Below are 25,826 nucleotides of genomic sequence, written 5' to 3'. Positions count from 1 at the left end.
CCTAATGTATGCAAAGACCTCGCAGGAGCACAACGTGTTATTACCCCCTTAAAAGGGAGGGCACTGAGGCCGGTGGGGGGGGGGGGGGGGGACGGTGAGCCCTCTCAGCTCCAGGGTTGGCTTCAGGTGAAACCTGAGACCAGCATTCCCCTCTCCCACCAGAGGGCAGGGACCCAGGGAAGGAAGGGGCTGGCTGGTCGCCCGGCTTGGCAGGTGGCAGGTGCGCTAAACGAGGGCACTGGTGGGTCTTGCCTTGGGGGCAGCAGGTTCCCCCGCCGCCAGCCCCATCCTAGAGATTCGCTCCGGGACCCTAACTAGGCTCAGTCGCGGACACCGGGCAGGGCTCGTCAGGGCTGTGCCCCGGAGCTGCCTCCACAAGCGGACGCTGCCACCGCCTCGAGCCCCGGCACGGAAGGGGTTACGATGATAGAGACGACAGGAGGACCTGGGGTGGCACGAACGGCCCTAGCCGCCACTCTCTCCCACACCTTTCCGCCCCAGGCTGGCGCGGGGCGCCGACCGCGCAGGCGCGAGCGCCGGGAGCCGGGTTGGGGGGGGGGGGAGTACCTCCCGAGCACCCGGAAGTCTCCGCCTAACGGGCCGGGCCCGCGCCTCCTGTCCTGGAAGGGGGCGGGGCCCGAAGCCCCTCGGCGCGCGGCGCCATAGAGCGGGGACGGAGGACCCGTGTCCTAGACGTGTCCGGAAGTGGCTCCCAGGGGCGTCCGCTCCGTACCATAGAGCTTGGGGGGCGGCGGCTAGGGGGTCGCCGGGCTCGCCTTCCTAGAGCGGCGAGGACGGGGTGGAGGCTGGAGGGGGAGTGGGAAGGGGAGGGGGAGCAGCGCGGGCGGAAGCGGCCAGGAAGGTCACTTCCGGCCTGGGCGCCCGTCCCCCTGACCCCAGGGTCTGAGTCGCCGCTGCCGCCGCTGCCACCATCCGCGAGGGAGCAGAGAGGAGGAGTGCGGCGCGGCGGCCCCGGGACCGAGGAGGTGAGGGGAGGGCGCGGGGGCGGGGGGCGTGAGCCCAGGGCCGGGTGGGCGCGCGCCTCGGGAGCCGGGCTGCGGGCGGGGGGCGGGCGGGGAGGCGGGCGGGCGAGCGCGACTGGGCGGGAGAGTGCGCGTGCGCGTGCTGGGGGGGCGTGAGTGGGCGCGCGGCCGGTGACGCGGGCGGGCGAGGGCGCGCCAGGCGGAGCCGCGGGGAGCGCGCGTGCGCGGCGCCGCGCCGGAGCCGCGCCGGGGAGGGAGCGCGCCTGCGCAGCGCCGGGGCTCGGGCTGGGGGCTCGGGGGTGGGGCTGCCGCAGCTTCTCCGGCAGGTCGTGGCCGGAAGTGGTGGCGATTCCCGGGGGAAGTTGAGGCCCCGGTGGGGGAAGGGGACGCGCGGGCTGGGCTGGCCTGACCGGAAACGGCGGCCCGGGGGGCGCGTCTGGGTCCCCGGCTTGTCACCCCACCTCCTTCCCCTTTTCAGAGAAGCCCGGGTTCCGCTGCTGCCCTGGGCGGGCTGCGTGCGGCCTTTGATCCGGCCGGTGATTAGGGCATTCGCCCGGCGGGAGGCTCATTCATTCGCTCCGGCGCGGGCGGCGGGCAGGAAGCGCGTGCGCCGCAGGGGAAGTGACTGGGCCAAGGTCAGGCACCGCGTGGCCCGCGGGACAGGGGCGGACGGTGGCCCGGCCCGAAGCCGACCCCAAGGCCTCCCGGGCGTCTAGCTGTGCTGTTTTATACCCCAGACTCTGTCCGGGTCTCAAGGGGGGGACACCCCGGTTCCTGGAGATACGTGCCACTGGCCCCGTGGGGTCAGGCCAGCCCAGGATGGCGGCATCACCCGATGGAAAAGTGACCCACAGGCTCCTCCAGGGCCGGCCCCGTACTGGGTGCCAGGGCAGAGAGATGAGCAAGGTCCTGGAGCAGGAGGGCAGAGTCCCCACCCAGATCCCTTATCGGGAGGTGGGGAGGGCTGTGGGAGCCCAGGGCTGGCATCCCTGCACAGCCCAGTCCCGGGGGCTTTCAGGAAGGGAGTGACAACGTGTGTGGTTTCCTGGTGCCAGGCCCCGCGTTGGGCAATGCCGAGGATCCAGTTGGGAGTCAGAGCTGGCTTCTGCTCTGGGGACGCACGGTTGCCATTGATCCTGGCTTATCTCCTCTGTAAGGCTGTAAGCCTCTTTGGCTAAATGCAGCTGGCATTCACCTGCCTGCCTTTGCTGTAGTCCCCTCTGGCCCTCCGGCCTTCTGCCTCAGCCCTGACGACACTCAGATCGGATTCCGACTTGTGTTATCTCATGTCTTAGTTTTTTCCCTGGAAGCTTTCCAGATCTATCCCCACCCCCACCCCAGCCCAGCTGAGGAGCTGGAGCAGGGCTAGGGCTTGTCACCCTGCCTGGCCCATGGGGAGCACTGTGACCAATTAATTAAGAACTCTGGGGTCAGACAGACCTGCGTTCACATCCCAGCTCCACACCTCATACTTTGTGATTTTACAGCACAGATGAGTGTTAACATCTCAATTTCTGTCCGGGTGAAATGGGATGTTAATAATAGTATTGATCTTGGTAGGGAAGCTCTTAATGCTTTCCGTTTAAAGTGAGAACAAACCTCAGAGAAGTGACCATAAACTATGTGGGAACGGCTCCGGGGCCAGGCCTTCCTAGGCCAGGCCTTGTCTCCTGTCTCTTCTATCCTGGTGACCTTGGATCTGTCACTTCCCTTTTTCATGCTCCGTTTCCTCCTTTCCCCTAAGATAGCACAGCCTAGCGTTCCTTGGACAACTCGGCTGTGTGCTGGGCCCACGGGTGCAGTGCTCTGCTGTGGGGTGGGAGAAGAGGCTCCCCTGGCCCAGAGTCAGAGCCGGGCGGCACTGGCAGTTCCTGTCCTGCAGCAGCTTGGAGACCTGTTGGGGAGACACACACAGAAGCAGCAAAGGACTGGGGGAATTTCCCAGAACAGCTCCCAGGAACTCTAGAAGCATGTCCTGGGGAAGGTGGTGTGTCAGAGTCTTGAAGGACAGGGAGGGATTGGCCAAGAGGACCCTGGGACTCCGGGGAGGAGGACGGTGAGCTCCTTTGGTTGTCCTCCATGCTGCCCAACGCCTTGTGTGTGCTGGGAGCTGGGGCCTTGGGAGTCAGCTATGGCCCTGCCCTCTTGGTGGAGACAGACTAAATTTGCTGGCACTTGGCTTTCTGAGCGCCTGGCGGGCGTCTGGTCCTGCGCTTAGTACTTGCTGTTCTGAGCTCTGAGAGGCCCTGGGATGGGGGTGACTACCCCCAGTTTAGGGGTGGGGGATCGAGCCCCAGGCCCCACAGCTGCATAGGAGCACCAGTGTGTGCGAGAGTCCAGGACCTGGCCCTTCACCATCATGCCGCCGCCTGGGGTCTGGGGAGATACAGGCCGTCATGAAGGCCTCTTAGGTATCAGTCATAGGGTTGGGGACTCTGGTCTCCCTCTGCCACGGGTGCGTTGTCTCGAAGGTATCTGCAGGGTCACTGCCTGGTTCAGGGTACTCTGAGACCCAGCCTCTCATTTCAGGTGTGACTCTGACGCTCCTAGTGTTGGTGGCTTTGTTGTAGTAGCACAGAGAGCTGTCGCCTCACGACTGCTGAGCAGCCAGCCACGCCGAGCCTGGGTGGGCGGACCAGGGCCCTGTGCTGCTCTGCCAGGCCACCCGGGGAAGTTAAGGAAGCCGGGGCTGCCGTCCTAAGAGCGCGGAGAAAAGAAACGGCCTTGGAGGCTGGCCGACCCAGCTGGAGTCTGTGCTCCTCGACTTCATGGTTTTGTGATGACAGGTCAGCCACCGAAGTTGTCTGAACCCCAGTTTGAACAGTTCTCTCAGGGGTCACGAGGCACGTACTGGGCATCTGGCTCCCTGTCGAGCTCTTTACTCACGAAGAGCTCTGCTTTGATCTTGATGCAGGACTCACGAAGGTGAGGAGGCTCACAGGCTGAAGCACCTTGTCCAAGGTCACATGGCTGGGGGGTGGTGGGGCCGATTCTGACTCTGGCAGCCTGCCCAGAGAGCCTGTCCTCTCTTCCGCCTGGGGTTGTGGGGATTAGGATTATGAACCCACAGCACCCTGCACCCAGTTCTGAGATGTAGTTGTGCTTGGTGAGTGGGATTTGTTACTGTTATTTGAAAAGAGGACAGTTGAGCTAAGGGAAGAGAGAAGTCTGGGAAGGCTTCCTGGGGGAGGTGCTACTTTTGCTGGGCCCCGGCAGCCCGTCTGCAGGTAGAATGTGGACAAACAGGCCCACTAGAGAATGGGGGTCTGGCCCACTGGTCTGATTGACCAGTGACACATAGGCGGTCTGTAGGTGTGCTTGCGTCTTTTTTTTTCTGTCCTGGAGAATATTTTTGTTTGTGTAAGCAATGTTTAGTTACTGGCCAAGATTTAAGAATCAGGAGTGTTCACAGACATCTCTGTAGATCTGAATGCTGAGCATTCCCGGATGGTGGCAGGTGGCCTCCACACTCCCCACCCGCCTGCCGCCATGACAGCACAGGGAGGTTCTGGGAATTCTAGAAACTTTTCTCCCTGGGACGTAGTGGGGAGTGGTGACTAGGGCCTCTGGAGTGTGCCTCCTGCTGGGGCCCCTGGGGTGGGCTGCACCCTGGGTGGGCCACGAAGGATTGGAGGCAGGGGTGCGTGGTGCCCCTGAGGATGGTGGCCAGTCTAGACGGGAGGTGGACGGAAGCAACCGAGCCATGAGATAGACTCCCTGGGAGGCAGTCCCGGAAAAGGGGAAGACAGCGGGTGGGGGTGGGGGTGGGGAGGGGACAGCGGAGCAGGATTGAAACGGACTGCTTTGCTCAGCTCTTTCTGAGAGCACTGGACAGCCCGGATGGGTGCGGGTTACATTCTGGGGAAGCAGGGTCTACTCAGCCGACCCAGGTAAGGTGGAAAGAGTCTGAGCAGACCAATCGTTGTGGAAGGAACGGGACGGGAGAGGTTGACGGAGAGCTCCCTGTCCCCACAGAAAAGGGCTTGCGCTTCCCATGGCGCTGCAGACTATCCCTCAGTGTTCAAACCACAGGGGAGAGCCTGACAGGCCCAGCTGTGGGGGTCAGAGGTGATCCAGGTGGGGGCAGAGGAGGGAGCGCGTGGATTTTCAGGCCTGGAGTGAGGGGTGAAGCTGCCCACAGAAAAGGGAAGTGGGTAGGAGCTGGTGAGGGGAGTGGAGGGGTTTGTGGGCATCACCATCCTGGCCGAAAAGGGGCCTGGGGTCCGAGTGGCCCCTGCTGGGCGAGGGATGTGCGCACCAGGCTGCTTGCCGTCAGTGAGCTCTGTGCACAAGACACGGTTCCAGGTGGTGGTGCCCAGCCAGGGAACCGGGGCGGGGCCTAGGCGGCCTGGGCGGTGACACACGAGTGGACCCTGGAAAGGTGAGAAGGTGCCAGGTGGGTGGAGGACAGGCCACGGGCGGGAGGTGGGGGTGGGATCGAGGGGCTGGGCGAAGCGCAGCGGGCACATGCAGGAGGGTAGTGAGTCCTGTTCCACACGGGTCCCCCCGCTTACAGTGCACAATTCGGTGGTGGGTGATGTGCCCACGGATAGATACGCCCGTTGCCCCAGAATGTCGTCGTCATCCCAGAAAGAGGCTGCACCCGCTCCCCTTCTCTGCCCCCCGTCCCCTGGAATGCCTAATCACGTCCCGTCTCTGCATTTGCCGTTCTGGGTATTTCATGTGAACGGGCTCTCCATGTGTGGCCTCTTCACGCAGCGTGAGGTTTTCTGGGTTCATCCGTGACGCGGCATGTGACAGGATAGCGTTCTGTCGTGTGATCGAACCACAGTTTGTGTATCAGTTCGTCTGTCGATGGGCAGTTGGCTTGTCTCCGTGTCTGGGCGTCGTGGTTTATGCCTCTGTGACCGCACGTGTGCACACTTAGTGCGGACCTGTTCCTGTCTCTGTTGGGTGTCTAGTCAAAGCCGGCGTGACACGATCCCGTGGTGGTTCTGTGCTTTACCTTCCGGGGCCGCCCGTCCCTTCACAGCTGCTGCCCCGTTTCCCAGCCCAGCCAGCAGCCCGTGCGGGTTCCAGGGTGTGCTCCTCCTCGCCAGCTCTTGATGTCTTCTGCTTTCTGTCACCTGTGTTCTGACACCGTGGGACCCTGTTGCGATGGCGAATGAGGCTGAGAGTCTTGTTACATTCTCCTCAGCCCTTTAGAGGACGTCTGTTCTGGCCCTTTGCTCATCTTTAGTTGGGCGGTTTGAGTTGAGTGACTTAGAAAGATGAGTGGGTTGGTGTGGGGAGCAGACTTTGAAGGGGTGTTGGGAGGGAGTGGGCATGGGGAGGCAGGGGGAGGGTGGACGGGGTGGGAAGGAGGAGGTGGGAGGACTGTGTCCTAGGTGGCTGGGCCACGGAGCCCTGTGAGGGGAGGGGAACGTGTGCTCGCTGCCAGCACAGGGGTTAAATAGCCCTTGGATTTGGTGACCCAGAGGCTGGGGAGTGGGTGGGAGGTAAGGCAGGAGGTGGAAGTCACAGCCCAGCTCTGAGGGAGGAAGAGATGGGAGGAGAGGGGAGGGCTGGGAGGTGAGGGAGGAAGGCAGGCAGGGGGTGTCCTGGAGGGAAGGGCCCTGCCAGGCACGGGTTCAGAAGGGGTGGTTTGGAGCTGCTTGGCGCGGGGGAGGGGAGGCAGTGAGATTGGCAGCAGAAGAAAGAGAGGGGCTAATTGGTGGGCTGGCATCCAGAGCAGGTGGGCGGGATCTCATAACAACAATAATAACAATAATTTGTCTGAGCTTCATAGCGGCTGGGTCCTGTCTGCCCCTGTGCTAATTGGATCGCTCAAGGGCCCGGCTCCGGCGGGCTGGGGGAGGCCCGTTCTTCATCTTCAGGAATGGGCGAGATCACACAGAGGCTGTGGGGAGAAACTGGGGGGCTGGGAGGGAGCATGGGGTGTAGGCGGGTCTCCGAAGGTGTCACAGTGCAGAATCTGGCTTCCTCCACAGCAAGTGGGAGGTGGGTCGGGGGCTGCGGCCCTTCCCCCATGCCTCTGAGATCCTGGGTGTAGGACCCGTAAGCCACAGGCCCCCAGGGTCTGACTGGAGGGCTCAGCAGCTCCTTGAGTGAGTGAGTGGGTGAGTGAGTGAGTGAGTGAGTGAGCGAATGAGTGAGTGAGTGAATGAATGAATGAGTGAGCAAGTGAATGAGTGAGTGAGTGAGTGGATGGGAGAGGAAGGGCCTGGGTATGTGTAGCGAACACCCTTCCTAACTCTTCACAAGGACCCCTGGCTCCTCCCTGCCTTGTGTGCTCACCCCTGGGGCACCTGCTGGTCATCCCAGGGAGGATCACAGTGCAGGGCAGTGGCCGGCAGGGCCCGGCTTCCAGGCCAGGGTAGCACCACTGTGGGCCGTGGCCTCACCCCGATAGTTTGCTTAAATCCCCCGGGAGGTGGTGTAACCCGGGAGTGTGCCCTGCTCCTGGCTCACCCCTGACTGGCAGGTCCAGCGGGAAAACCTCCTGACCCCTCAAAAGTCAGAACAAGAAGGTGCGTCGTTTTTTGAGAGCACGAGTGAGCACACACAAGCTGGGGGAGGGGCACAGAAAGAGGGGGAGAGAGAGAATCCCAGGCAGGCTCTGTGCTGTCAGCAGAGAGCCCGACTCGGGGCTCGAACCCACGAACTGTGAAATCATGACCTGAGCTGAAACCAAGAGTCGGCGCTCAACAGACTGAGCCTCCCAGGTGCCCCAGAAGATGCGTCCTTGTCTTTCCAAGGCCTCTGCAAATCCTCTGTGAAAACGTGGTTTCCTGCTGTGTTTGGATTAACGTGCAGACTCCTGGCCAGGGCCTGTGTGACCTGTATGCGCTCGGGCCTCATTGCCCCTAATGCTTCATCTGCTGCCCCCAGGGCAGGCTCCATAATTTTTGGGACTCTGCAAAATGAAGAGGTGAGCCCCTTGCTTGTGCAAAAAGCAGGAAAAAAGCTTTTTCCTTTCTTCTGGGGTCTCGTGATCTGTCAGGGTGATTTCACTTGGTATTTGCCGTTGAGCTCCCTCCACGTGGAGATGCCCACGGGAGCCCAGACCCTCTCTGCCCGGGTTTCTCAGGCACAGGGCGTGGCCCGGCTCCAAGTGCCCGGTGCACACTTCCTTGTCCTGTCACAATTGATGTGCCAAACACAGATGCAGAGAAAATTACTGGGGTTTCAGGACAGTGCCCGAGCTCAGGGCCTCCTTCCGACTGGCATCCCTGCTGAGGCCCCTCAGGCACACTCCTCTGGCCCTCTCTGCTTCCCACAGGAGGCAGAGCACCTCCAGGCCTGGCCAGGGAGTCTGGGTGGCCCTCATTCCTTTATAGCAGGGTTGGCACACATTTTCTGTAATGAGCCAGAAGGTAAATATTTTGGGCTTTACAGGCCAAGGGGCATGATCGAGGATGTGGCGTAGCTACTTAGATATATTTTAAAGGGTGACCATTAAAACACTCAGGTGAAACCCATTGGTAGCAGGGGGTAGCTGATGGGCGGGTGGACCGTGACTATGACTCCCTCTCAGTCCGGTCTGTCCCACAAAGAGGCCTCTTCCAGTGGTCTGTGGGGGACGTAAGAGTTTCCCCTGCCCTCTTAGGGTTTCCTGCTGTGACTAAAACACATCAATGGGAGAAAAGCACGCGGATTGTGTTTCCACAAACACGGGAGCCCAAGCGAGAGAAGTGAACACCCAGAGAAGTTCGGAGGCCAAGGTGCTGCAGCCCCTGGAGGACAGAAGGGTCCCCCTGGAGGGGACTGGAGGACAGAAGGGTACGTTAGGAGGTCCGTTTATACACACTTCCTTCTCTGGCGTCTGGAGGGAAGGATGGTCTTTCCTCCTGGTCCAGGGAGGGCACTTTGCTGTGCGGGTTTCATTTCCTGCTTCCAGGAAGCAAAGTGGCCTATTTGGGGTAGATGGCCCTGGTGGTGGCCCTGATGGAGCCCTGCCTCTGCTCTGTTCACAGGGAGCCCCATGTGTCGCTGCACTGGCTCCCTCACTGCCTCCGTGTGGGCACCAGGCTCCTGGCTCTGGGTGACCATCTGCTGGCTGCCCAGGAACTTCATTGGGCTGTGGGGCAGCCGCTGACACCTCGCTGTCCGGCACAGCGAGAAGGGGTTCCTGTCCCCACCGCCCGGCCCAGGTGCCCCAGAGCCCAAAGGTTCCCTGGGGGGCGGGGCAGGACAGGGGCAGGAAGGGGACGGAGCGAAGGCCGAGGCCTTCTTGCTGCAGGAAGCTGGCCTGCGGTGGAGGCCCGGGGCCGGGAAGTCCCTGCTGTCAGCGACTTACACTTTAATTCAGGGGAAGCACAGCATGCCCACTTGGCAGACAAGTTTCCGTGCACAGAGGAGGGAGCCAAGCCGGCTGTCCAGGCCCACCTCCTTCACCCCAACCCCGCCAGCCACAACCCTGTGGGCACTTACCGGCTCTTTCCTGTGGCTTACCTCGCTTTTCTTGAGGACACAATTGGCTTTGTTAAGCGGTTCATGAATGGGGCAATGTTTCATTTAGCAAGTAGAGATGCTCCCTTCTTGCCTCATTTTTAGCATTTGTGGCCTTGTTATCAGGGGGCCCTTACGTTTTTTGAAGTCTTCTTTGTTTTTTTTATTTTTTGAAGTTTTTTTTTTTTTTTTTTTTTTTTTTTTTTTGAGAGAGAGGGAGCACTAGAGAACATAAAGGGCAGAGACAGAGAGAGAGGATCCCAAGCAGGCTCTGCCCTACCAGCGGGCGAGGAGCCTGATGTGGAGCTGGAATTCGTGAACCGTGAGATCATGACCTGAGCCAATTGAGACTTGGATGCTCAACCGACTGAGCCCCCCAGGCAGGTGCCCCAAGTCTTTGTTTTTAATTGAGGTGTAACTTAACATGTGGTGAAATTCACCCTTTAACACGTACAGTTTAGCGGCTTCTAATATATTCACAAAACGTTGTGCAACCGTCACCATGGTCTGATTCCAGAATTTTCTCATTCCGTAAAAAGCCCATTTGCGGTCCCTCTCCGTCTCCACCCCCAAGCCCCTGGCAGCCGCTCCTGTCTGTCCTGGCCATCCGCATAGATGCAATCTGCTGTCCGCATCCTTGTGGCTGGTTTCTGCCTCTGGCGTTTATGCTGCGAAGGGCACTGCCGTGAGTGTTCGTGGGCTGGTCTGCGTGTGGACATGTGCTTTATGTCTCGTGGGTGTATGCCTAGGAGCGGAGTCGCCAGTCACAAGGTAAGTCTGTTTACCACGTGAGGAGCCGCCAGACTGTTGTCCACGGCGGCCGCCCCGTCCTGCACGCCCGCCAGCCAAGCATGAGGGTTTTTGTGGGTTCGCGGTTACCCTTTGTGACCCGAGGGCCATCCGGCTGTGTCCACTTTGCCCCCTCAACACCCAGCGAGTTTCCCATTGCCATACACGACGGCTGTCCCAGAAAGGAATCGATTTTTAGTCTTTCCCCTGTTACAGAAGTAATTACCCGTTAACGTAAAAAGAAAAAATAGAGAAAATGAAGATAAACAAAAAGAAAAAAGTTAAATCACTTGTCTGCTATCATCAGGGGGCATCAGGACCATTGTCTGTGAGGCTGTGACATCTGTGGGATTTACTTTTTCTTAAAGTTTGTTTTTAATGTTTATGTTTGAGAGAGAGAGACAGAGAGAGCGCAAGCAGGGAAAGGGCAGAGAGAGGGAGACACAGAATCCGAAGCAGGCTCTAGGCTCTGAGGTGTCCGTGCAGAGTCCGACGCGGGGCTCAAACCCACACCCCATGAGATTGTGACCTGAGCTGAAGTTGGACGTTTCACTGACTGCCCAGGCAGCCCTCTGTGGGATTTTCTTAAGCTCTCCCTCCGGTGCTGATGGCTTCTTTCCAGTTTTTCCCTGCTCTAAATCTGGCTGTGATGAACTCTTGTTCCCCTGCAAGCAGCGTTTTCCCAGGTTCGGGTTTTCCCCCTCTAGTTAGTTTCTGGAGAAGGCAGTTATCTGGTCAGGGTCAGAGCGTTTGCGGCTCCACAGCCGAGTGGCCGGACTATGCCAGCCTGGTTTCATCCGAACCGTGTGTGGCACCCGCTCTTGGCTGGGGCTCACTGGGCTCTGGGGTGCAGTCCGTCCTCCCTGTTGGGTGTGAGCGGGTGGGTGGGCAAGGGGGACACAGTTGCAGGGCATTTGTTCCTGCAGCCTCTGTTCTGTTCATGCCCATTCAGGCGTGTGCCACACACCTATCCTCAGCCCCCATCGGCACCTGGCGCTGTTGTGGGTGCCGGGCACCTCGTGGGTCCCAGGGTGGGGCAGATTGGGGGCTGGGAGGCCTCTGGGGAGGTGATGGCTCGGGCAGACAGGGTGGAACATTGCTCGGGGGGCCTCCCTCCCTCAGCTCCACACCCTCCTGGACCTTGGGAGACCCTGTGGCACTGCACGTGGCACTGTGCGTGCCGAGTGAGTCCTGGCTGCCCACCATCGGTGCTCCTTCCGTTGCTGCAAGGGACCTCCAGCACCTGGCGCCCCTACATCAGTGAGCCCCAGTGTTGTGACGGTGCCCAGCTCAAAGGGATCACCACGATTCAAAGAGCTCAGTCTTCCGTTTGGCCTTCTGGGCTCTGCAAGAGAATCCTCCCAGCCCTGCATCTCTAGCCTCGGGGCCTTTGTACCTGCTGTTCCTGACACCAGCATCCCTCCCAGTCCACGCTTCTCTTGCGGCCCCTCCACCTGCGAGATCCTCTTCTGATGCCTTGGTGCAGCTGCCTGTCTCTCCCTCCCCTCCCCTCCCCTCCGCTCCGTGAACTTCACTGTCTCACTCACCTGCTTGTTCATCACTGGCAGGGACCTCCCGTGAGGCTGGGCTATGGCCTGTTCACCACCCCGTGCCCATGGGGTGGGGGTGGCAGGGACAGGTAGGCAGGAAGGGACTGTGCCACCGAGCACATGCCGGCCCCTGCAGAATTGCTGGCTCTCCCGCCTTGTCTTCTGGTTAGTCCCATACGTGCCCTGTGTGGAGGGGGAGCCTGTGATCGGTCAGGCAGGTGCCTCTGGGTCACAGTGGGCGCTCTGACCACGTGTGGGGGTGAGAGCCTGCACAGGGCACCGTCTCCTGACCTGGCCCCACTTCATGGTAGCTCCCTGTCGTGGTTGGTGGCACGGTGGCCGTGAGAAGGCCTGGGCTGGGGGCTCCGACCAGGGGCTCCTCACTGCCTCCCCCCAGCGCCTCCGAGTCAGCTGCTTTCCATCCCTTCGTCAGTGTCCTTCGCCCGCCCCCCCGCCTTGGTCTTTGGTTACGTCCTGTGCTCTTACAGGTCCTTGTGACGACTGGTTGGGTGTCAGGAAAGCAGAGCGGTTGGGGCCAGGGACTCTGTGGCCACACTGTTGGCATCTTGTCCCTGCTCCCTGGTGATCTCACCTCTGCTGCGATGGGATGGTGGTGGTTCTGAGCGTGTCCGTGCAGGGTGATGTGGAGCCGGGGCTGGGGGGCGGGAAGCTCTTGGGAGGCATGGGGGGACAGCAGCATCTGTCTTCCTGCCACTTCGCAGGCCCTGCGGGGCGAGGCTGGCTGGGCCAGGCTGTCCTGTTCGCTCGGACCTGGCCTGCGTGTTTGCGGTTCTCTGCGTGCCGTGTGCCTTCGGATCGCTGCCGCTCCTGCCTCGGTTTCCTCATCTGATGGTGGGGCAGCGGTGCTGCCTGCTCAGAGTTAATGGTGTCCGTACCGCGTAGAACAGGGCCCAGACCCAGGAGACGTGTCTGCGTGTGTCTGTTAGCGGGACGGCCGGTTGCCTGGCTTCCTCTCAGATGTCAGTAGAGGCCACTGTGGGGCGGAACGGGTTTGGAATGGTTGGTTCCTTTGGTGCCTGGGTCGTGGTGAGCCCCTTGTCGTTGGGGGATTCGAGAGAAATGGGTCAGGCAGGTTGCGAGGAGGTGTGTGGTGCTGGGGGGCCGATGGCTGCTGTTCCCAGATGCTGGGCAGCAGGTGCTGCCCTGTGAGGTCCCGTGGCAGGCAGAGGACCCCGTGGCAGTTTTCTCAGAGCTGCGTGTGCTCACCTTAAGGCAGCAGCTCCCTTGGTTTGGGGCCCGAGGGCCTGACGGTGCAGAGGAGCCCCTTGAGGTCCAGTCGATTGCTCCTGGCCTGCTACAGCCTCCTGTCAGAGGTCCTGCCCGCTGCAGGCTTCCTGCCAGGGAGTGAGGCCACACCAGGGAGCGGGTCCCGAGGGGCCGAATGCCTGGGGCTGGGTGCCGCCTAGGTCTCCCACCCTGCCCGAGTCTAAGACACAGGGTAGACGCCTGCCCAGCTCTGCTCAGTGAATCATGGAGGCCGGAGGGGGCAGGAAGAGGTGCGGGGCTGTCTGCCCCAGGAGCCAGGCCTTGGCCCTTGGGGCCAGTAAAGAGGTAAGGGGTTGGGAGGGCGTCGGGGGCTGTCTGGCTGCCCCTCTGAGTGCAGGTATCCTGGGGACTCAGCTACCTCCCCCAGGACCCTGATGTGGACTCGGTCTTAGTTCATGAACGTTTGAGACCACAGAACGTGACCCCGTGGGTGACCTGGGTGCCTGCGTCGGTCTGCTTCCCCGTGATGTTGGGCATGGGCCCGGCATGCCAGCCCTTCAACCCTGTGACTGGCGGGGCGTCGTGGATGGAGGGCTTCCTCGCTCCTGGGTCCCCGGCAGGTCCAAGGTGGCGATCACGTGTGGGGCGGCCGTGGAGGCCCAGGCGGGAGGCGGTGTCTCGCCCTGGCGGTTCTGGGACATGAGCCTGGCTGGCAGCCGCTCCTCCCCAGATCGGGTGTGGCCTTGGGCTGGTCCCCCGTACAGGGTCTCTCAGGTACCTGCTGCCACATGCCTTCTGTCTGCCGGGGCCGTGCTTGAGCGCGGATTGGAGCCAATGTGGCGCCTGGCATCCTGTAAACTCTGTCCTTCCGTCTCATCCTCTCCTAACAGGGACCCAGACATGGAGCTTCGGGAAGAGGCCTGGTCTCCGGGGCCGCTGGATTCCGAGGACCAGCAGATGGCCAGTCATGAGAACCCAGGTGAGGTGGCCTTGGGCGGTTCTTGGCCGATCCTGCCCCCTTCCTGGACCCCGGCTCCCTGCACCTCTCCTCCTGTGGCTCTGGGAGCCCTTGGGGGCTGCTGCTGTCCGTCCCTCCTCCTGCCCTCATGGCCCGGCCCCCTCACCCCCCAGCGGCCTGGCCACGCTGCCCTGTTTCTAGGTCGCCTGTGCTTCTCCCAAGCAAGAGACTGTAGACCAGGGGGCGGGTGTGACAGGGTTGGGGTGGGACTGTGACCTGAGCTGACAAGACTACAGGGGCGGCTGTCTGCTGGGTTTTTGGGGAAAGCTGGGTATCTGGGTTTTTATGGGAAATGTTTCACTTTTTAAATACTGGTACCTTGTTTTATTTAATAAAGCATTATTTGGGTTGAATAAAACTCCTTTTTGAGCTCGTGGGGCCTGGGGTTTGCTTGCCGGGGGCTTTCCCATAGGGCAGCCGGGAAATAAAGCACGGACGTTGTTTTAGTGCTGCTGATGAAGTGTTTTCGGCCGGGGCCGGCACCGAGTTGGCAAATGGCTTTTACCGTAAAGGGCCAGAGGGGAGATACTTCTGGTTTTCTGACCCTGTGCCCTGCCCTTGCAGCGGGAAAGCAGCCGGACCATCTGGAAGTGAATGAATGTGACCATGTGCCAATAAAACTTTATTTACAAAACAGGCACTGAGTTCGCCACCTTGTGCCGGTGTACCATAGTTGCCAAGAGAAGGGTTATGAGGGCCTGGACCTCACGTGGGGGTAGATGTTCTTATAAAGCCCCGGGCTCCTCCCGCTTCTTGATTCTAAGATCGTCTGGAGGAGAACGAAGAGCAGCTCCCTGCTGGGACGTCCCCAGCAGCCTTGGGTACGGAGCAGGAAACCGAGTCACGGGGGCTCCGTGCTCACTCTGACCCAGCTGCCCCCACAGGGAGGACCCATGCCTGTCCTTCCCCGGTGCGCCCCCGGGCCTGCTCCCCCTCCTTCTCCTGACCTATGTTCTTGCCCTTCTAGCCCCCCCTCCCCCCTTTTTTTTTTATTTTTTTATTTTAAAGTTTATTTATTTTGAGAGAGAGAGTAAGAGAGCACAAGCAGGGGAGGGGCAGAGAGGGAGGGAGGGAATCCCAAGCAGCTCCGTGCTGACAGCACGGGGCTCGAATTCATGAACTGTGAGATCATGACTGAGCTGAGATCAGGAATCAGACACTCCACAGACGGAGCCACCAGGTGCCCCAACCTTCTAGCCCTCTTAAAATGAACTCAAAAGCCTGTTTTGCTGTGGAAATTTGAAACATGAGTGCTGTAATGACTGTTCATTTCTTCTGAACTCTGGCGATCAGAGACCCTTCACCACTCTTAATGTCCCCACTTGTGCCCTCTTCTCCCCCTGGAGCAGTTACAGAAAATTCTAGATGTGGTATCATTACACCTGCAAGTTCCCAGAGGTGCAGGCTCCATAAGAGCACGACCAAAACAACAAGGACACAGTGCTGACCCCACCTAATGAAACACCCAGTCCCTGTCCAAACACCCCGTTTTCTCCAGAGTGTACGTCTGCCTTTGAGTAAGTTAGTTTTAGTTTCAGGAGTCCTCCGTTAACTTATTCTCCTTATAAAACCTTGAAAGTGTACAGGTGGGTTGTCTCATCCCCCTTGTCCAGCCGGCTGTCCTGAGCCCGTGCTCCCCATCCCCCACTGCGGTGTCACCACATTGTGACCCTCCCTTCGCTCAGCTCAGCTAGTGAGCCCCATGCCCGGATGCTTCCGAGCTGCTGGGCACTGCTGGGTGTCCCATCGTTGTGGGCCCTCCAGGTTCCTGCCTCCCTGTGCACAGAGCCTCCCGTGGTACCGTTACTGTGCCGGACTCCTGCCCTGATGTCCCGAGGCCCCGGCTGGCTGCCGCTGTGGTGGCTCTGGTGGTGTGATTCCCTGGGCCTGCCCGAGAGGGATGTTGGGCCTTCAGGGTGGGGAGGACACGTGTGCACAGGCAGGCTGGGCTCCGCGGAGAGTCGAGAGGAACGGGGCCTGGTGAGCGGTGAGTGAGAGGGGCTGGTGTCTGCCGACCCCCGAGAGCGAGCTGGAGCCGGGAGAAGGCAGGTGGGGTGGGCCTGTTGTCCCGTCCCAGGGCCGGAAGATGAAGACTGGGAAGTGCTGTCACGGCCCTGAGTCGCAGCCACGTGGCCACAGGCATCCCTGGCCGTGGAGGCTGGGACTGCACCCTGGAGTCTCCCCGCTCCCCCCAGCTGACTGAGCTCCACGCAGTCCTGTGTCCACCCTTGTCCCCAGCTGCCAGCGGCAGCTCCTTGAGGTAACCTGCAGTGACCCCCACGCCCTGCTCCGCTCACCTGCCGGGGTCACCCGGGACACCATCTGTAGCTCGGGGGTGAGCTCTGCCCTCTGAGCCCGGGGCTGTCTTCCAGCGGCTGGAGGGGTCCCCGTGCACAGCTGGAGGCGGAACCACAGGGAACCGTCCTGGTGGCTTGGACGGGAAGGACGGGAAGGACGTGTGGTCTGGGATGGCAGGCTGCAAGCAGGGTGCTTTCAGGGGTGGTTAGCTCAGCCACTTCTCCGTGATTCCTCCATGAGCCGCCGCGTCCTGGCCCTGGGTGGCCTTCTGCGTGCTGTCCCGGCCGCCCCCATGCTCCCGAGTGGAGCCTCGGCTCTATCAGGTCCACCCAGGCACCCGCCCGAAGTGAAGGACGGGAGGGGCACGGCAGATGCAGAGAGGGCCGCCCAGGCTTCTCTCCCCGTCAACCCCGTTTGGGTCTGGTTGGCCCAGTCGGGGACGCGTGACATAGGGGGTGGCTTCAGGGTCACCATGCCTGGCTTATCCCAGCTCAGCCCTGTGCTGGGGATTTTCTGGCGAGGAAGACAGGACTGACCGTGGGCAGCACCCAGCAGGGTCACCCCAGGGGGAAGGGCCTTCTCTGGGGCTCAGGAGTGATGGGGAAGCTGTCTGGGCTGCTGCGGAGCAGGGGTGCCTTGTACTTCCCTGGAGGCCGCCAGCCCCTCAGGAGCTATAGGTCGTGGGCCTGAGGCTCGTTCAGGCCACGCGTCGGGTGGTGGGGCCTCAAGGGGCAGACCAGGAGGTGGGCTTGGGCTCCAGCCCATGGTGTCTGCAGGACGTTCCAGCTCTCTGTCCCCACAAGTTTGAGCGTCCCCGCCCCACCTCTCACACGCCTGCACACTCGCCCCCAGCCCCTGTGTGTGTGTGTGTGTGTGTGTGTATACGTGTGTGTGTGTACGTGTGTGTGTGTACGTGTGTGTGTGTGTGTGTGTATGCCGAGTGTTGAGGTAAAGGTCTCGGATCAGTCCTACTGCTGGCGGCACCCAGGCTGTTCGTTTCCCCTGCTGCTCTATTTCGGGCGGGATGCTGCCATCCTCTCCACGCCGAGCTGGCCCCTGCTGCCGGGCCGTGACCCAGTTTGAAGCCCGCTGCTCCCAGGGCAGGCGGCCGGTCACCCGGGAGGTGCTTGTCAGGCAGCTCCGCACACACGAGAGAGAGGAGCCAGGGGGTCGCGTTTCCTTTCCCTGGGGTGCACTTGCCCCAGCCATCTGTGAAACCGCAGGAATTTCTGTTTTCCCCGTGTTGGGATGTTTTGGGGAATGGTGTGCAGGCTTAGCTGGTGCCGTTGTCAACAGAGGCTGGTGTTTTAGAAGCACTTCTGCGTGTCCCGGGCTTGTCCGGCCACCGGCCGTCCTGGGAGGCTGGGATGCCAGAAACAGTGCTGGGCGGGGAGGCTGGGCCACCTCCAGGCAATTTGATGGTTCCCAGGAGTGCCCAGGAGAAGGGCGCCTCCTGATGGCCCCAAACTGGCCGTCCAGGGTGGAGTTGGCCAGAGGTGTGGGGTTAGGCAGTGGCAGGGGGGGAAGAGCCGTGCAGGCCTATCTGAGCTTTAGCTACAGAGTAATCCAGAAAAATGGGTATGTGAATAGAAGAGACCTCGTGATTCTGAGGAGGGCGCCCTCCCAACAGGAAAGATGTCAGCTGGCATCCAGAAGTCACCTGCCGGAGGATGGCTTCTGACCTCCCTCTGCCGCGCCCTGGAGTCATTCCACAGAGCTGCCCTCAAATGCTGCTTCTGAGCCCAGCATGATGGCAGCCCTGGACTCCCCGCAGACCCACACATAAAAAGCCATATGCCCCAGGCCATGCTGATGACACACACCTTAGTGTGAAGGTGCCCCCATGAGCCCCCAAATACGGTTGGGTGGGGACAAACCAACTGCCCCAGGCCTGTGTGCTGGTAGCATTGTGCTGGAGGGAAGAAAGGGAGGAAGAGCCCCAAATAGCCCTCGGGTTCACTGGAAGGCTTGGGGGTCCCCCTGAGGCCAGCACCTGAGATTGGAGGTGTTCTGTCCAGACTGGGAGCAGGGAGCTCGGGGCCGCAGGAAGGTCTGAGGGGCTGGAGTGGCCTGGGGCCCACGCATGGGCTCTGGTGCCCACCAGGTCGAATGCCCTGCCAGGGCAGGACCCACGCAGGGTGGAACCTTCCAGGAGGGGACCCAAAACTGAGTGGGAGCTGTTCTTGACCACAGATGAAAACAGGGGTGGCCGCAGAGCCAGGAATCCTGGGAGAGCGTGTCACAGACTCTCAGCCATGATGCGTGGACGTTAGAAGCCAAAACACTACCCGGAACCTTGCCCCCACCCCGCCCCCACCCCGAAAAGCTATTAGAATAAAAGGGAACACGGGCAGATAACACCTCCCCAGATAGGGTCAGAGGGCAAAGTCAGAACACTCAGAAGCAGGGGTGCACAGCCCAGCAGTGAGTTTGCAATATGAGAGATTTCACAGTGATGCCTGAAAGAGAAAAGTCAGGGCAGAATAAAAACAACACATTCCCCAAGAAAAATTGGAGGTAAAAAGGAGGGACATTGTATTTTATTATTTTATTACTGTTACTAAAATTTCTTAAATTGTATTTAAATCCAAGTTAGCGAACATAATAGTGTAATAGTGATTTCAGGAGTAGAATTTAGTGTGATTCAGCACTTACATATGATAACCAGCAAGAAAGGACATTTTACGATAAAAAAGGGGGGCAGCTGGGTGGCTCAGTCGTTAAGCGTCTGACTTCAACTCAGGTCATGATCTCATCGTTTGTGAGTTCGAGCCCCACGTCGGGCTCTGTGCTGACAGCTCAGAGCCTGGAGCCTGCTTCGGATTCTGTGTCTCCCCTTCTGTCTGCCCCTACCCCGCTCATGCTCTGTCTCTCTCAAGAGTAAATAAAACATTAAAAAATACCTTTTTTAAATAAAAGAGAAATGAAGAAAGATTAAAACGGACTAAAAACTGAAGCTAGCCAGAACCCCAGTGATTGGAGGGGGCAGTCCTGCAGAAACCCAAAGCAAAGACAGGGAGTAAATAGGGAACCTTCCTGGAATGCAAAACTTAGGTGTTGAAAGAGCAAATCACAGATCTGAGAGTGTCGCGTCAGGACAGCAGGCCCCGTTCTGTTCGGGTCACTGGCTGCTGCGGAAAGCAGCAAACCTCGGGGCTTGTGGGCAGAGGGCGGGTGCTGGCAGTGTGTCAGCAGCCCTTTGTGCCCAAGAAAGTGGAGCCGTGTGTAGGATTCCCGGGGAAGGCAGAGGGAGCCAAGGGTCTTCTCAAAACTGACGGGGGCGCCGGGGGGGCTCAGTTGGTTAAACATCTGACTTTGGCTCAGGTCATGATCTCGGGGTTCCTGAGTTGGAGCCCCTGCATCAGGCTCTGTGCTAACAGCTCAGAGCCTGGAGCCTGCTTTGGGTTCTGTGTCTCCCTCTTTGCCCCTCTCCCATTCACACACTCACTCAAAAATAAATAAACATTAAAAAACAAAAAACTGACCCACGAGTTGGAGGCGCCTGGGTGGCTCTGTCCACCGCATTGTGGGCCCTCCCGAGGAGTCTTAGCAGGTGAGGCTCGGACAGACACTGGCGAGGATAGACAGGCAGTGAGCCCGCTGGGCTTCATGAGACCCCGGGAGGTAGGGTAGGTCGGGACCGCACACGTGGCTGGCAGAGGACTGGCTGTGAACAGGAGTTGCGCACCCAAAGCCACTCTTCATTTGTGTTTTCAGGAATCGTAATTGGCAATGGTGGGATCTCTCTCCGATTCTGGGCCTGGCGTCCAGGTCTCTGTCCCGCACTGAGGCAGCTACTTGCTCCTCGGTGGTTATCTCGAAACTAACGTGGGGTCAGCAAGTAAGTAACTCTGGGGCATTCAGATTCTCTCCTCCCCTTTGAAGAGGGGAGATGCAGAGATCACAGAGAAGACTCTAGAAAAACCTGTAGGTCCGGATTTGTCTGGGAAGTGTCAGTGTGAACTCAGAGGAATTTTATTGTAAGGAAAGAAAACAAACAGTGATCCTCTCCTGATTTTGGTCTTGAAGTATTTTCCGCCAAAAGAGCCCAGGGCCTCCTGGAGAAACAGCGTGGTTCACGTCCGGGTGGGACACGTAGATGAGCCTGGAACGTCTCCGTAGGCTGGGTAGCAGGGAAGCTGCCGGAAGACCACCTGGGCCCCGTCTGGGGGGTGTGGAGCCCCCTCAACTTGCTGTGGATGGGACACTGGGAGGTCCGCTAGTTGTAATGACGGCAGTGGAGTGAGACCCACCATATACGTTTACATCCAGGAGTTCATGGCGACGTTGAGAAAGGGAGCTCTGTTCTGCACACTCAGTGAGTCGGGCCACCTGAGTGTTGAGCGCCAGTGGCTGCTGACCGCGCAGACAGGCACCGTGGACGCCGATGGCACGGACAGACAGGCATGGCGGACAGACATCGTGTACCTTTGAGGCAGGGGCAGGGTCTTCAGACAGCAGGTCTGGGGACGGAGTCACCTGCTGAACCGCACGCAGCCCGCGCTCTTGAACAGCAAGGCTGTGAGCAAAAGCAAGACACAGGAGAGTCTGGATTGAAAGAGACTCTCAGACACTCTGAACTGAAAAGTAACGGACCACAGGGACGCCTGGGTGGCTCAGTCGGTTGAGTGTCCGACTTCAGCTCAGGTCATGATGTCGCCATCTGTGAGTTCAAGCCCCGTGTGGGGCTCTGCTGACAGCTCAGAGCCTGGAGCCTGCTTCCGATTCTGTGTCTCCCTCTCTCTCTCTGCCCCTCCCCTGCTCATGATCTCTCTCTCTCTGTCTCTCTCTCTCTCTCTCTCTCAAAAATAAGTAAACATTAAAAAAAAAATTTAAAAAAAAGTAATGGAACAGGGCCACACTGCAGCTTCCAGGGATGCACGTGGGCAACAGAGCCACCGAGAAATGCAGGGGCACATGGTGGGAGGGGTGAGTGCGGGAGGGGCTTCCCTGTGGGTGGCCAGGCCCTGTGTCTTGCTTGACCTGGGCACTTGACTGTCTGTATTTCTGTGTTCAGCTCCGCATTCCATTCTGGGGTCCTCGGAGTCCCTGGGTGTGTGTTTTACAACAGCAGGGCTAACGTCGTTGAATTAAACCACCAGCTTCAGCCCCAGAGGGTGGTCCGCTTGAGGCCCTGAGCTGGGCCAGGTCGAGACAATGTTTGCTGTGAGTGCTGGTGCCAGGAGACCCCTCTCCTCCCCTCCCCTCCCTTCCCCTCCCCTCCCCTCTTGTCCCCTCCCCTCCCCTCCCCTGAAGGGCAGCTACTTCTGCTATTTTTGTGGAGTGAGCTCTTTCTACTGGTCACTACACTCCTCTCTTTCCAGCAGTTCCTTGAATCCTCTCAGAGAAAAGCCCCTAGTGAGGAGGGGGGTCAGAGGGCGGCTGCTCACGTCCCGCCTGACCCCCAGGCTGGCCCTTCACCACCACCTCCGAGCCCAGAGCCAGCCTGTTCTTGGAAAGCAAACACCAGCATCCAGAGGTCCTCAGAGGGCCAGGAACCCGCAGGTTGGAAAAGAACCTGCCTCCCAGAGTGATGAAAACCCTCCCCCCCTTAGCAATTTCTTTAACACCTGCTTGAAAAAGCAGTGGTGTGTGTGGGCAGCTGGACACAGGCAGAAAATTCACTCAGCCTGAGCTGAGGCATGTCACAAAACCCAGCCGCCCCATCAGCTGGAGGCCACAGCCCGTCCTCCTGGATCTCGTCCCACTCTGGCCCAGGTGCCCAGGTCTCTGGCCCGCACTCATGCGACCACACTGCTCTGGGGTGAGGACGAGCCCTTGACCTGGGGACCAGCGTTTCACAAGCCTCAGTTGTACTCAGAATGTGCGTGGTGGCTGTGTAAACACCCTTCGTAGCTGAAGATTTAGTGAACACAGCGTACTGTTAAACGTTCTCCACAACTTAAAAAGCAAAACGTCTTTTTTTTAAAGTTTATTTATTTTGAGAGAGAGAGAGAGAGAGAGAGCGCGCACCTGTGCACTCATGAACAGGGGAGAGGCAGAGAGAGGGAGTCCCAAGCAGGTTCCCCACTGTCAGCACAGAGCCCGATGTGCTGCTCCGTCTCATAAACCATGAGATTGTGACCTGAGCCGAAATCAAGAGTCAAACACTTAACCGACTGAGCCACCCAGGTGCCCCTCGCACGTCCGATTTTGTTCTCTTTCTTTCCCTCCCTCTCTCTCTCCCTTCCTCCCCCTCCCCCCCCTCTCCCTCCCTCCCTCCCTCTCTCTGTCTCTGTCCCTGTGTCTCTGTGTGTCTCCACCGGACGTGCTAGTAACTCCCATTTGTTGGTTGATGTTGACACCAAAACGGGCTCCACCCCGTTCTTCGGAAGCCCCACCCCTCCCGACTTCCTACCTGCACTTTTTTGCTCCAGATGATTCCGTATCCGGTACAGGCCAGATCCCAGGCTCCCTGCCGTGGAGTGGTGGGTCTTCAGAGCCAGGGTCACGCGGTGCTGGGCCCCCTGCCCTAGAGCTGCTGAAACGGCAGGCCAGGGGCAGCTGAGCGAGACCCTACCTTCCCTGCTGGTTCTGATGCCACTGTCGGGGGGGGGGGGGGGGGCCCTTGGAGGAGCACTACCTTAGTGTGTGGTGCAGGGGCGCGGGGCGGCTCTGCCTCTTCCAGGTTTTGATTGGTCTGCGTGGTGCCTCGGGTTCTGTGCTGTAAAGACCCGATTCATAGCGCCCTGCTCACAGGACCTAATCTCACTGAGGCTGGTTAAGTACCGAGCGCCAGCCTCTGTGCGTCCTCTTGCTGCTTTGTGTGTTTGCCAGTGTTCCCACGGGTTGGTGTGTGAGCCTGTGGGCCCGGCCCGTGCCCGGTTGTTGGATGCAGGACCGGTCTGCCCTGGGCTGGAGCATGTGGTCCAGTGAGGGGAAGGAGCGGGGAGAGCAGTGTTTGAAGGGAGCCCGCGGGCGCACCCGTGGAGGTCGTGCTGATCCGGGCGGCACATGCGGGGTCCCGGGCTGAGGCCCTGCTGGCCGGGGAGAGCAACAGTCCTGGTCGCAGGTGCACAGGGGCCTTCTCTGAGCTGAGCCAGTTGTGGGGGGGGGGGGGGTGGGGGGGGCGCAGCTCCCTTACCGTGGGAGATGACTCAGGGCCCCACACTTCTTTATTGTTTGTCTGTGCGGGGCAGACAGGGACCAGTGTGAGGGCTCTGTAACAGAGGCTCTGGTATGTGGGGTCACACTCCAGGGTAGCGGGACTCCCGTGCTGGCCTGTGGTCCCTGTGATACCATTAACCAGACCAGTTCCTCCTTCCTCTTTCCTCACCCGCACCGGGACAGTCTTCCTAGAGCCCAGGTGTAACACCCTCTCCCCCAGGCCTGCCTTTGCTTCTGGGCTGCGGTCCGAGCGCCCTCACCCTGGGGCCTCCCTGCCCCAGCCTGGTGCTTGGGGTTTCAGGGTCATTTCCTGGACTTCCACTCCTGTTCCTTCATGTTGACGCTGTTTGTTTCCAGACATTTCTGGAGTCCCTGCCGTGTCCCAGGCATTGTTCTGGGTGTGGGGGAAGCAGCTGGGAGGGAAGTCTTGAGTGTTCAGTAAAGCCATGAATGTTCAGTAAAATGCTAGGGACTGAGCGATGCTCGAGGAAAACAGGGCGGGTAAGGGACCGGAGACCGAGAGCGTCTGCTCAGCCGGGTCTGTGGGCAGGGCTTTGCGCTGACCGGGCCTAGCCGCCCTCTGCGATCACAGGGGGTCCCGAGGCCAGGCCCGGTGGAAGCCCCAGGCTCTGGCTCCGGGACAGCCCCTCTCCCCCCACCCCCACCCCCACCCCCACCCCCCAGCCGTGACTTCCCTGACTCTCCTCCCCTCTTGCCTTCTAGTGGACATCCTCATCATGGATGATGACGACGTCCCCAGCTGGCCCCCCACCAAGCTGTCCCCGCCCCAGTCGGCGCCCCCCGCCGGCCCCCCGCCCCGGCCGCGGCCCCCGGCCCCCTATATCTGCAACGAGTGCGGCAAGAGCTTCAGCCACTGGTCCAAGCTGACGAGGCACCAGCGCACGCACACGGGCGAGCGGCCCAACGCCTGCGCCGACTGCGGCAAGACCTTCTCGCAGAGCTCGCACCTGGTGCAGCACCGGCGCATCCACACGGGCGAGAAGCCGTACGCCTGCTCCGAGTGCGGCAAGCGCTTCAGCTGGAGCTCCAACCTCATGCAGCACCAGCGCATCCACACGGGCGAGAAGCCCTACGCCTGCCCCGACTGCGGCCGTAGCTTCACGCAGAGCAAGAGCCTGGCCAAGCACCGGCGCTCGCACAGCGGCCTCAAGCCCTTCGTGTGCCCGCGCTGCGGCCGCGGCTTCAGCCAGCCCAAGAGCCTGGCGCGCCACCTGCGGCTGCACCCGGAGCTGTCGGGGCCCGGCGTGGCGGCCAAGGTGCTGGCGGCCAGCGTGCGCCGGGCCAAGGCGCCCGAGGAGGCGGCGGCGGCGGACGGCGAGATCGCCATCCCCGTGGGCGACGGCGAGGGCATCATCGTGGTGGGCGCGCCCGGCGAGGGGGCCGCGGCGGCCGCCGCCATGGCGAGCGCGGGGGCCAAGGCGCCGGGGCCCCGCTCGCGGCGCGCCCCGGCCCCCAAGCCGTACGTGTGCGTGGAGTGCGGGAAGGGCTTCGGGCACGGGGCGGGGCTCCTGGCCCACCAGCGCGCCCAGCACGGGGACGGGCTCGGGGCGGCGGGGGGCGAGGAGCCCGCGCACATCTGCGTGGAGTGCGGCGAGGGCTTCGTGCAGGGCGCGGCGCTGCGGAGACACAAGAAGGTGCACGCCGTGGGCGCGCCGTCCGTCTGCAGCCGCTGCGGACAGAGCTACTACCGGGCGGGCGGGGACGACGACGACGACCACGAGGCGGCGGGGGGGCGCTGCAGCGAGTGCCGCGGCGGGGAGGGCCGGTAGGGGCGGAGGCCCGGGGGGGGGGGCAGGGCCCCTCGGGCTTGGCGGGGACGACGGTCGGAGCAGGACCCGGAGGAGGCGGAGACATGGACTGAGGCGGCGGGGGGGCGGTGGCCTCCTCGTCTCGCTCCCCTGCGCCGCCCCGCGGTCGGCGCGGTGCAATGGGCGCCCCCGCCCTGCGCTCTGCCCCCCGGCCTGGCCCGCCCTCCCGGTTCTCTTCTCGGTGAGTCCGGGACCGACCGTGCGGAGAACTGGAGACCGGAGACCGAGAGAGAGCGGCCCCTGGCCCCTCTTCCTCTTCCCCCGCCGCCTGGGGCGCTCACGAGGGATGGAGAGCAGCCGGGCCCCTCCCGTGCAGGCGAGCCTGGGGAGGGAAGGGAGAGAGGGCCCTTTTCCCTTTAGAGTTTTCGTTTAATCGTGCCCGCCCCCTGACTCCCCCCTCCCGTTGTTTTTTTCTCCTCTTCCCCGCGGGTCCTGTTTTTCTTGGCCCTCGTCCCTCCTCCCCTTCCTGGGTTTGGGGTCGTGGAGGAGCGCTGGAGCAGGACTAGCCCCTGTTCCCAGGGTAGCCCTCAGAGAATGGGGCCCCGTCTATCCCCGGGCCTGGACGGGGCTGAAGGAGGGGTGCGGGGGCAATAAATCGCACTATCTGATTGTC

The 25,826-nt window shown here is 60.8% G+C and overlaps 1 protein-coding gene across 4 annotated transcripts; it reads left to right on the top strand.

Annotated features, from left to right (window-relative positions):
* Positions 1 to 584: 584 nt before the first annotated feature.
* On the top strand, positions 585 to 25,826 carry ZNF787 (zinc finger protein 787). Of its 4 annotated transcripts, none has more exons than XM_086690814.1 (4): positions 585 to 986; positions 13,852 to 13,940; positions 19,995 to 20,118; positions 24,108 to 25,826. In XM_086690814.1, coding segments are annotated over exons 3-4 (1,068 nt in total). In that variant the 5' UTR covers positions 585 to 986; positions 13,852 to 13,940; positions 19,995 to 20,117; the 3' UTR covers positions 25,175 to 25,826. The 4 variants fall into 4 exon arrangements, with proteins under 4 accessions (XP_086546940.1, XP_086546937.1, XP_086546939.1 ...); XM_086690813.1 differs by lacking the exons at positions 585 to 986; positions 19,995 to 20,118 and adding exons at positions 6,542 to 7,875; positions 8,554 to 10,166; XM_086690811.1 differs by lacking the exon at positions 19,995 to 20,118 and having other exon boundaries at positions 591 to 986.

This window comes from Puma concolor, chromosome E2 (assembly GCF_028749965.1).
Source record: "Puma concolor isolate L17-30 chromosome E2, mPumCon1.1.hap2, whole genome shotgun sequence".
Lineage (NCBI taxonomy): Eukaryota > Metazoa > Chordata > Mammalia > Carnivora > Felidae > Puma > Puma concolor.
Note: the sequence above shows the minus strand (reverse complement) of the source record. Positions and strands in the feature narration are given on the sequence as shown.

Bases quoted from the DNA above. Each gene is read 5' to 3' on its own strand.
- ZNF787 (XM_086690811.1), top strand. From the start codon at position 13,862: ATGGAGCTTCGGGAAGAGGCCTGGTCTCCGGGGCCGCTGGATTCCGAG. The intron at 13,941-24,107 runs GTGAGGTGGCCT...CTTGCCTTCTAG, and splicing joins GGCCAGTCATGAGAACCCAG to TGGACATCCTCATCATGGAT.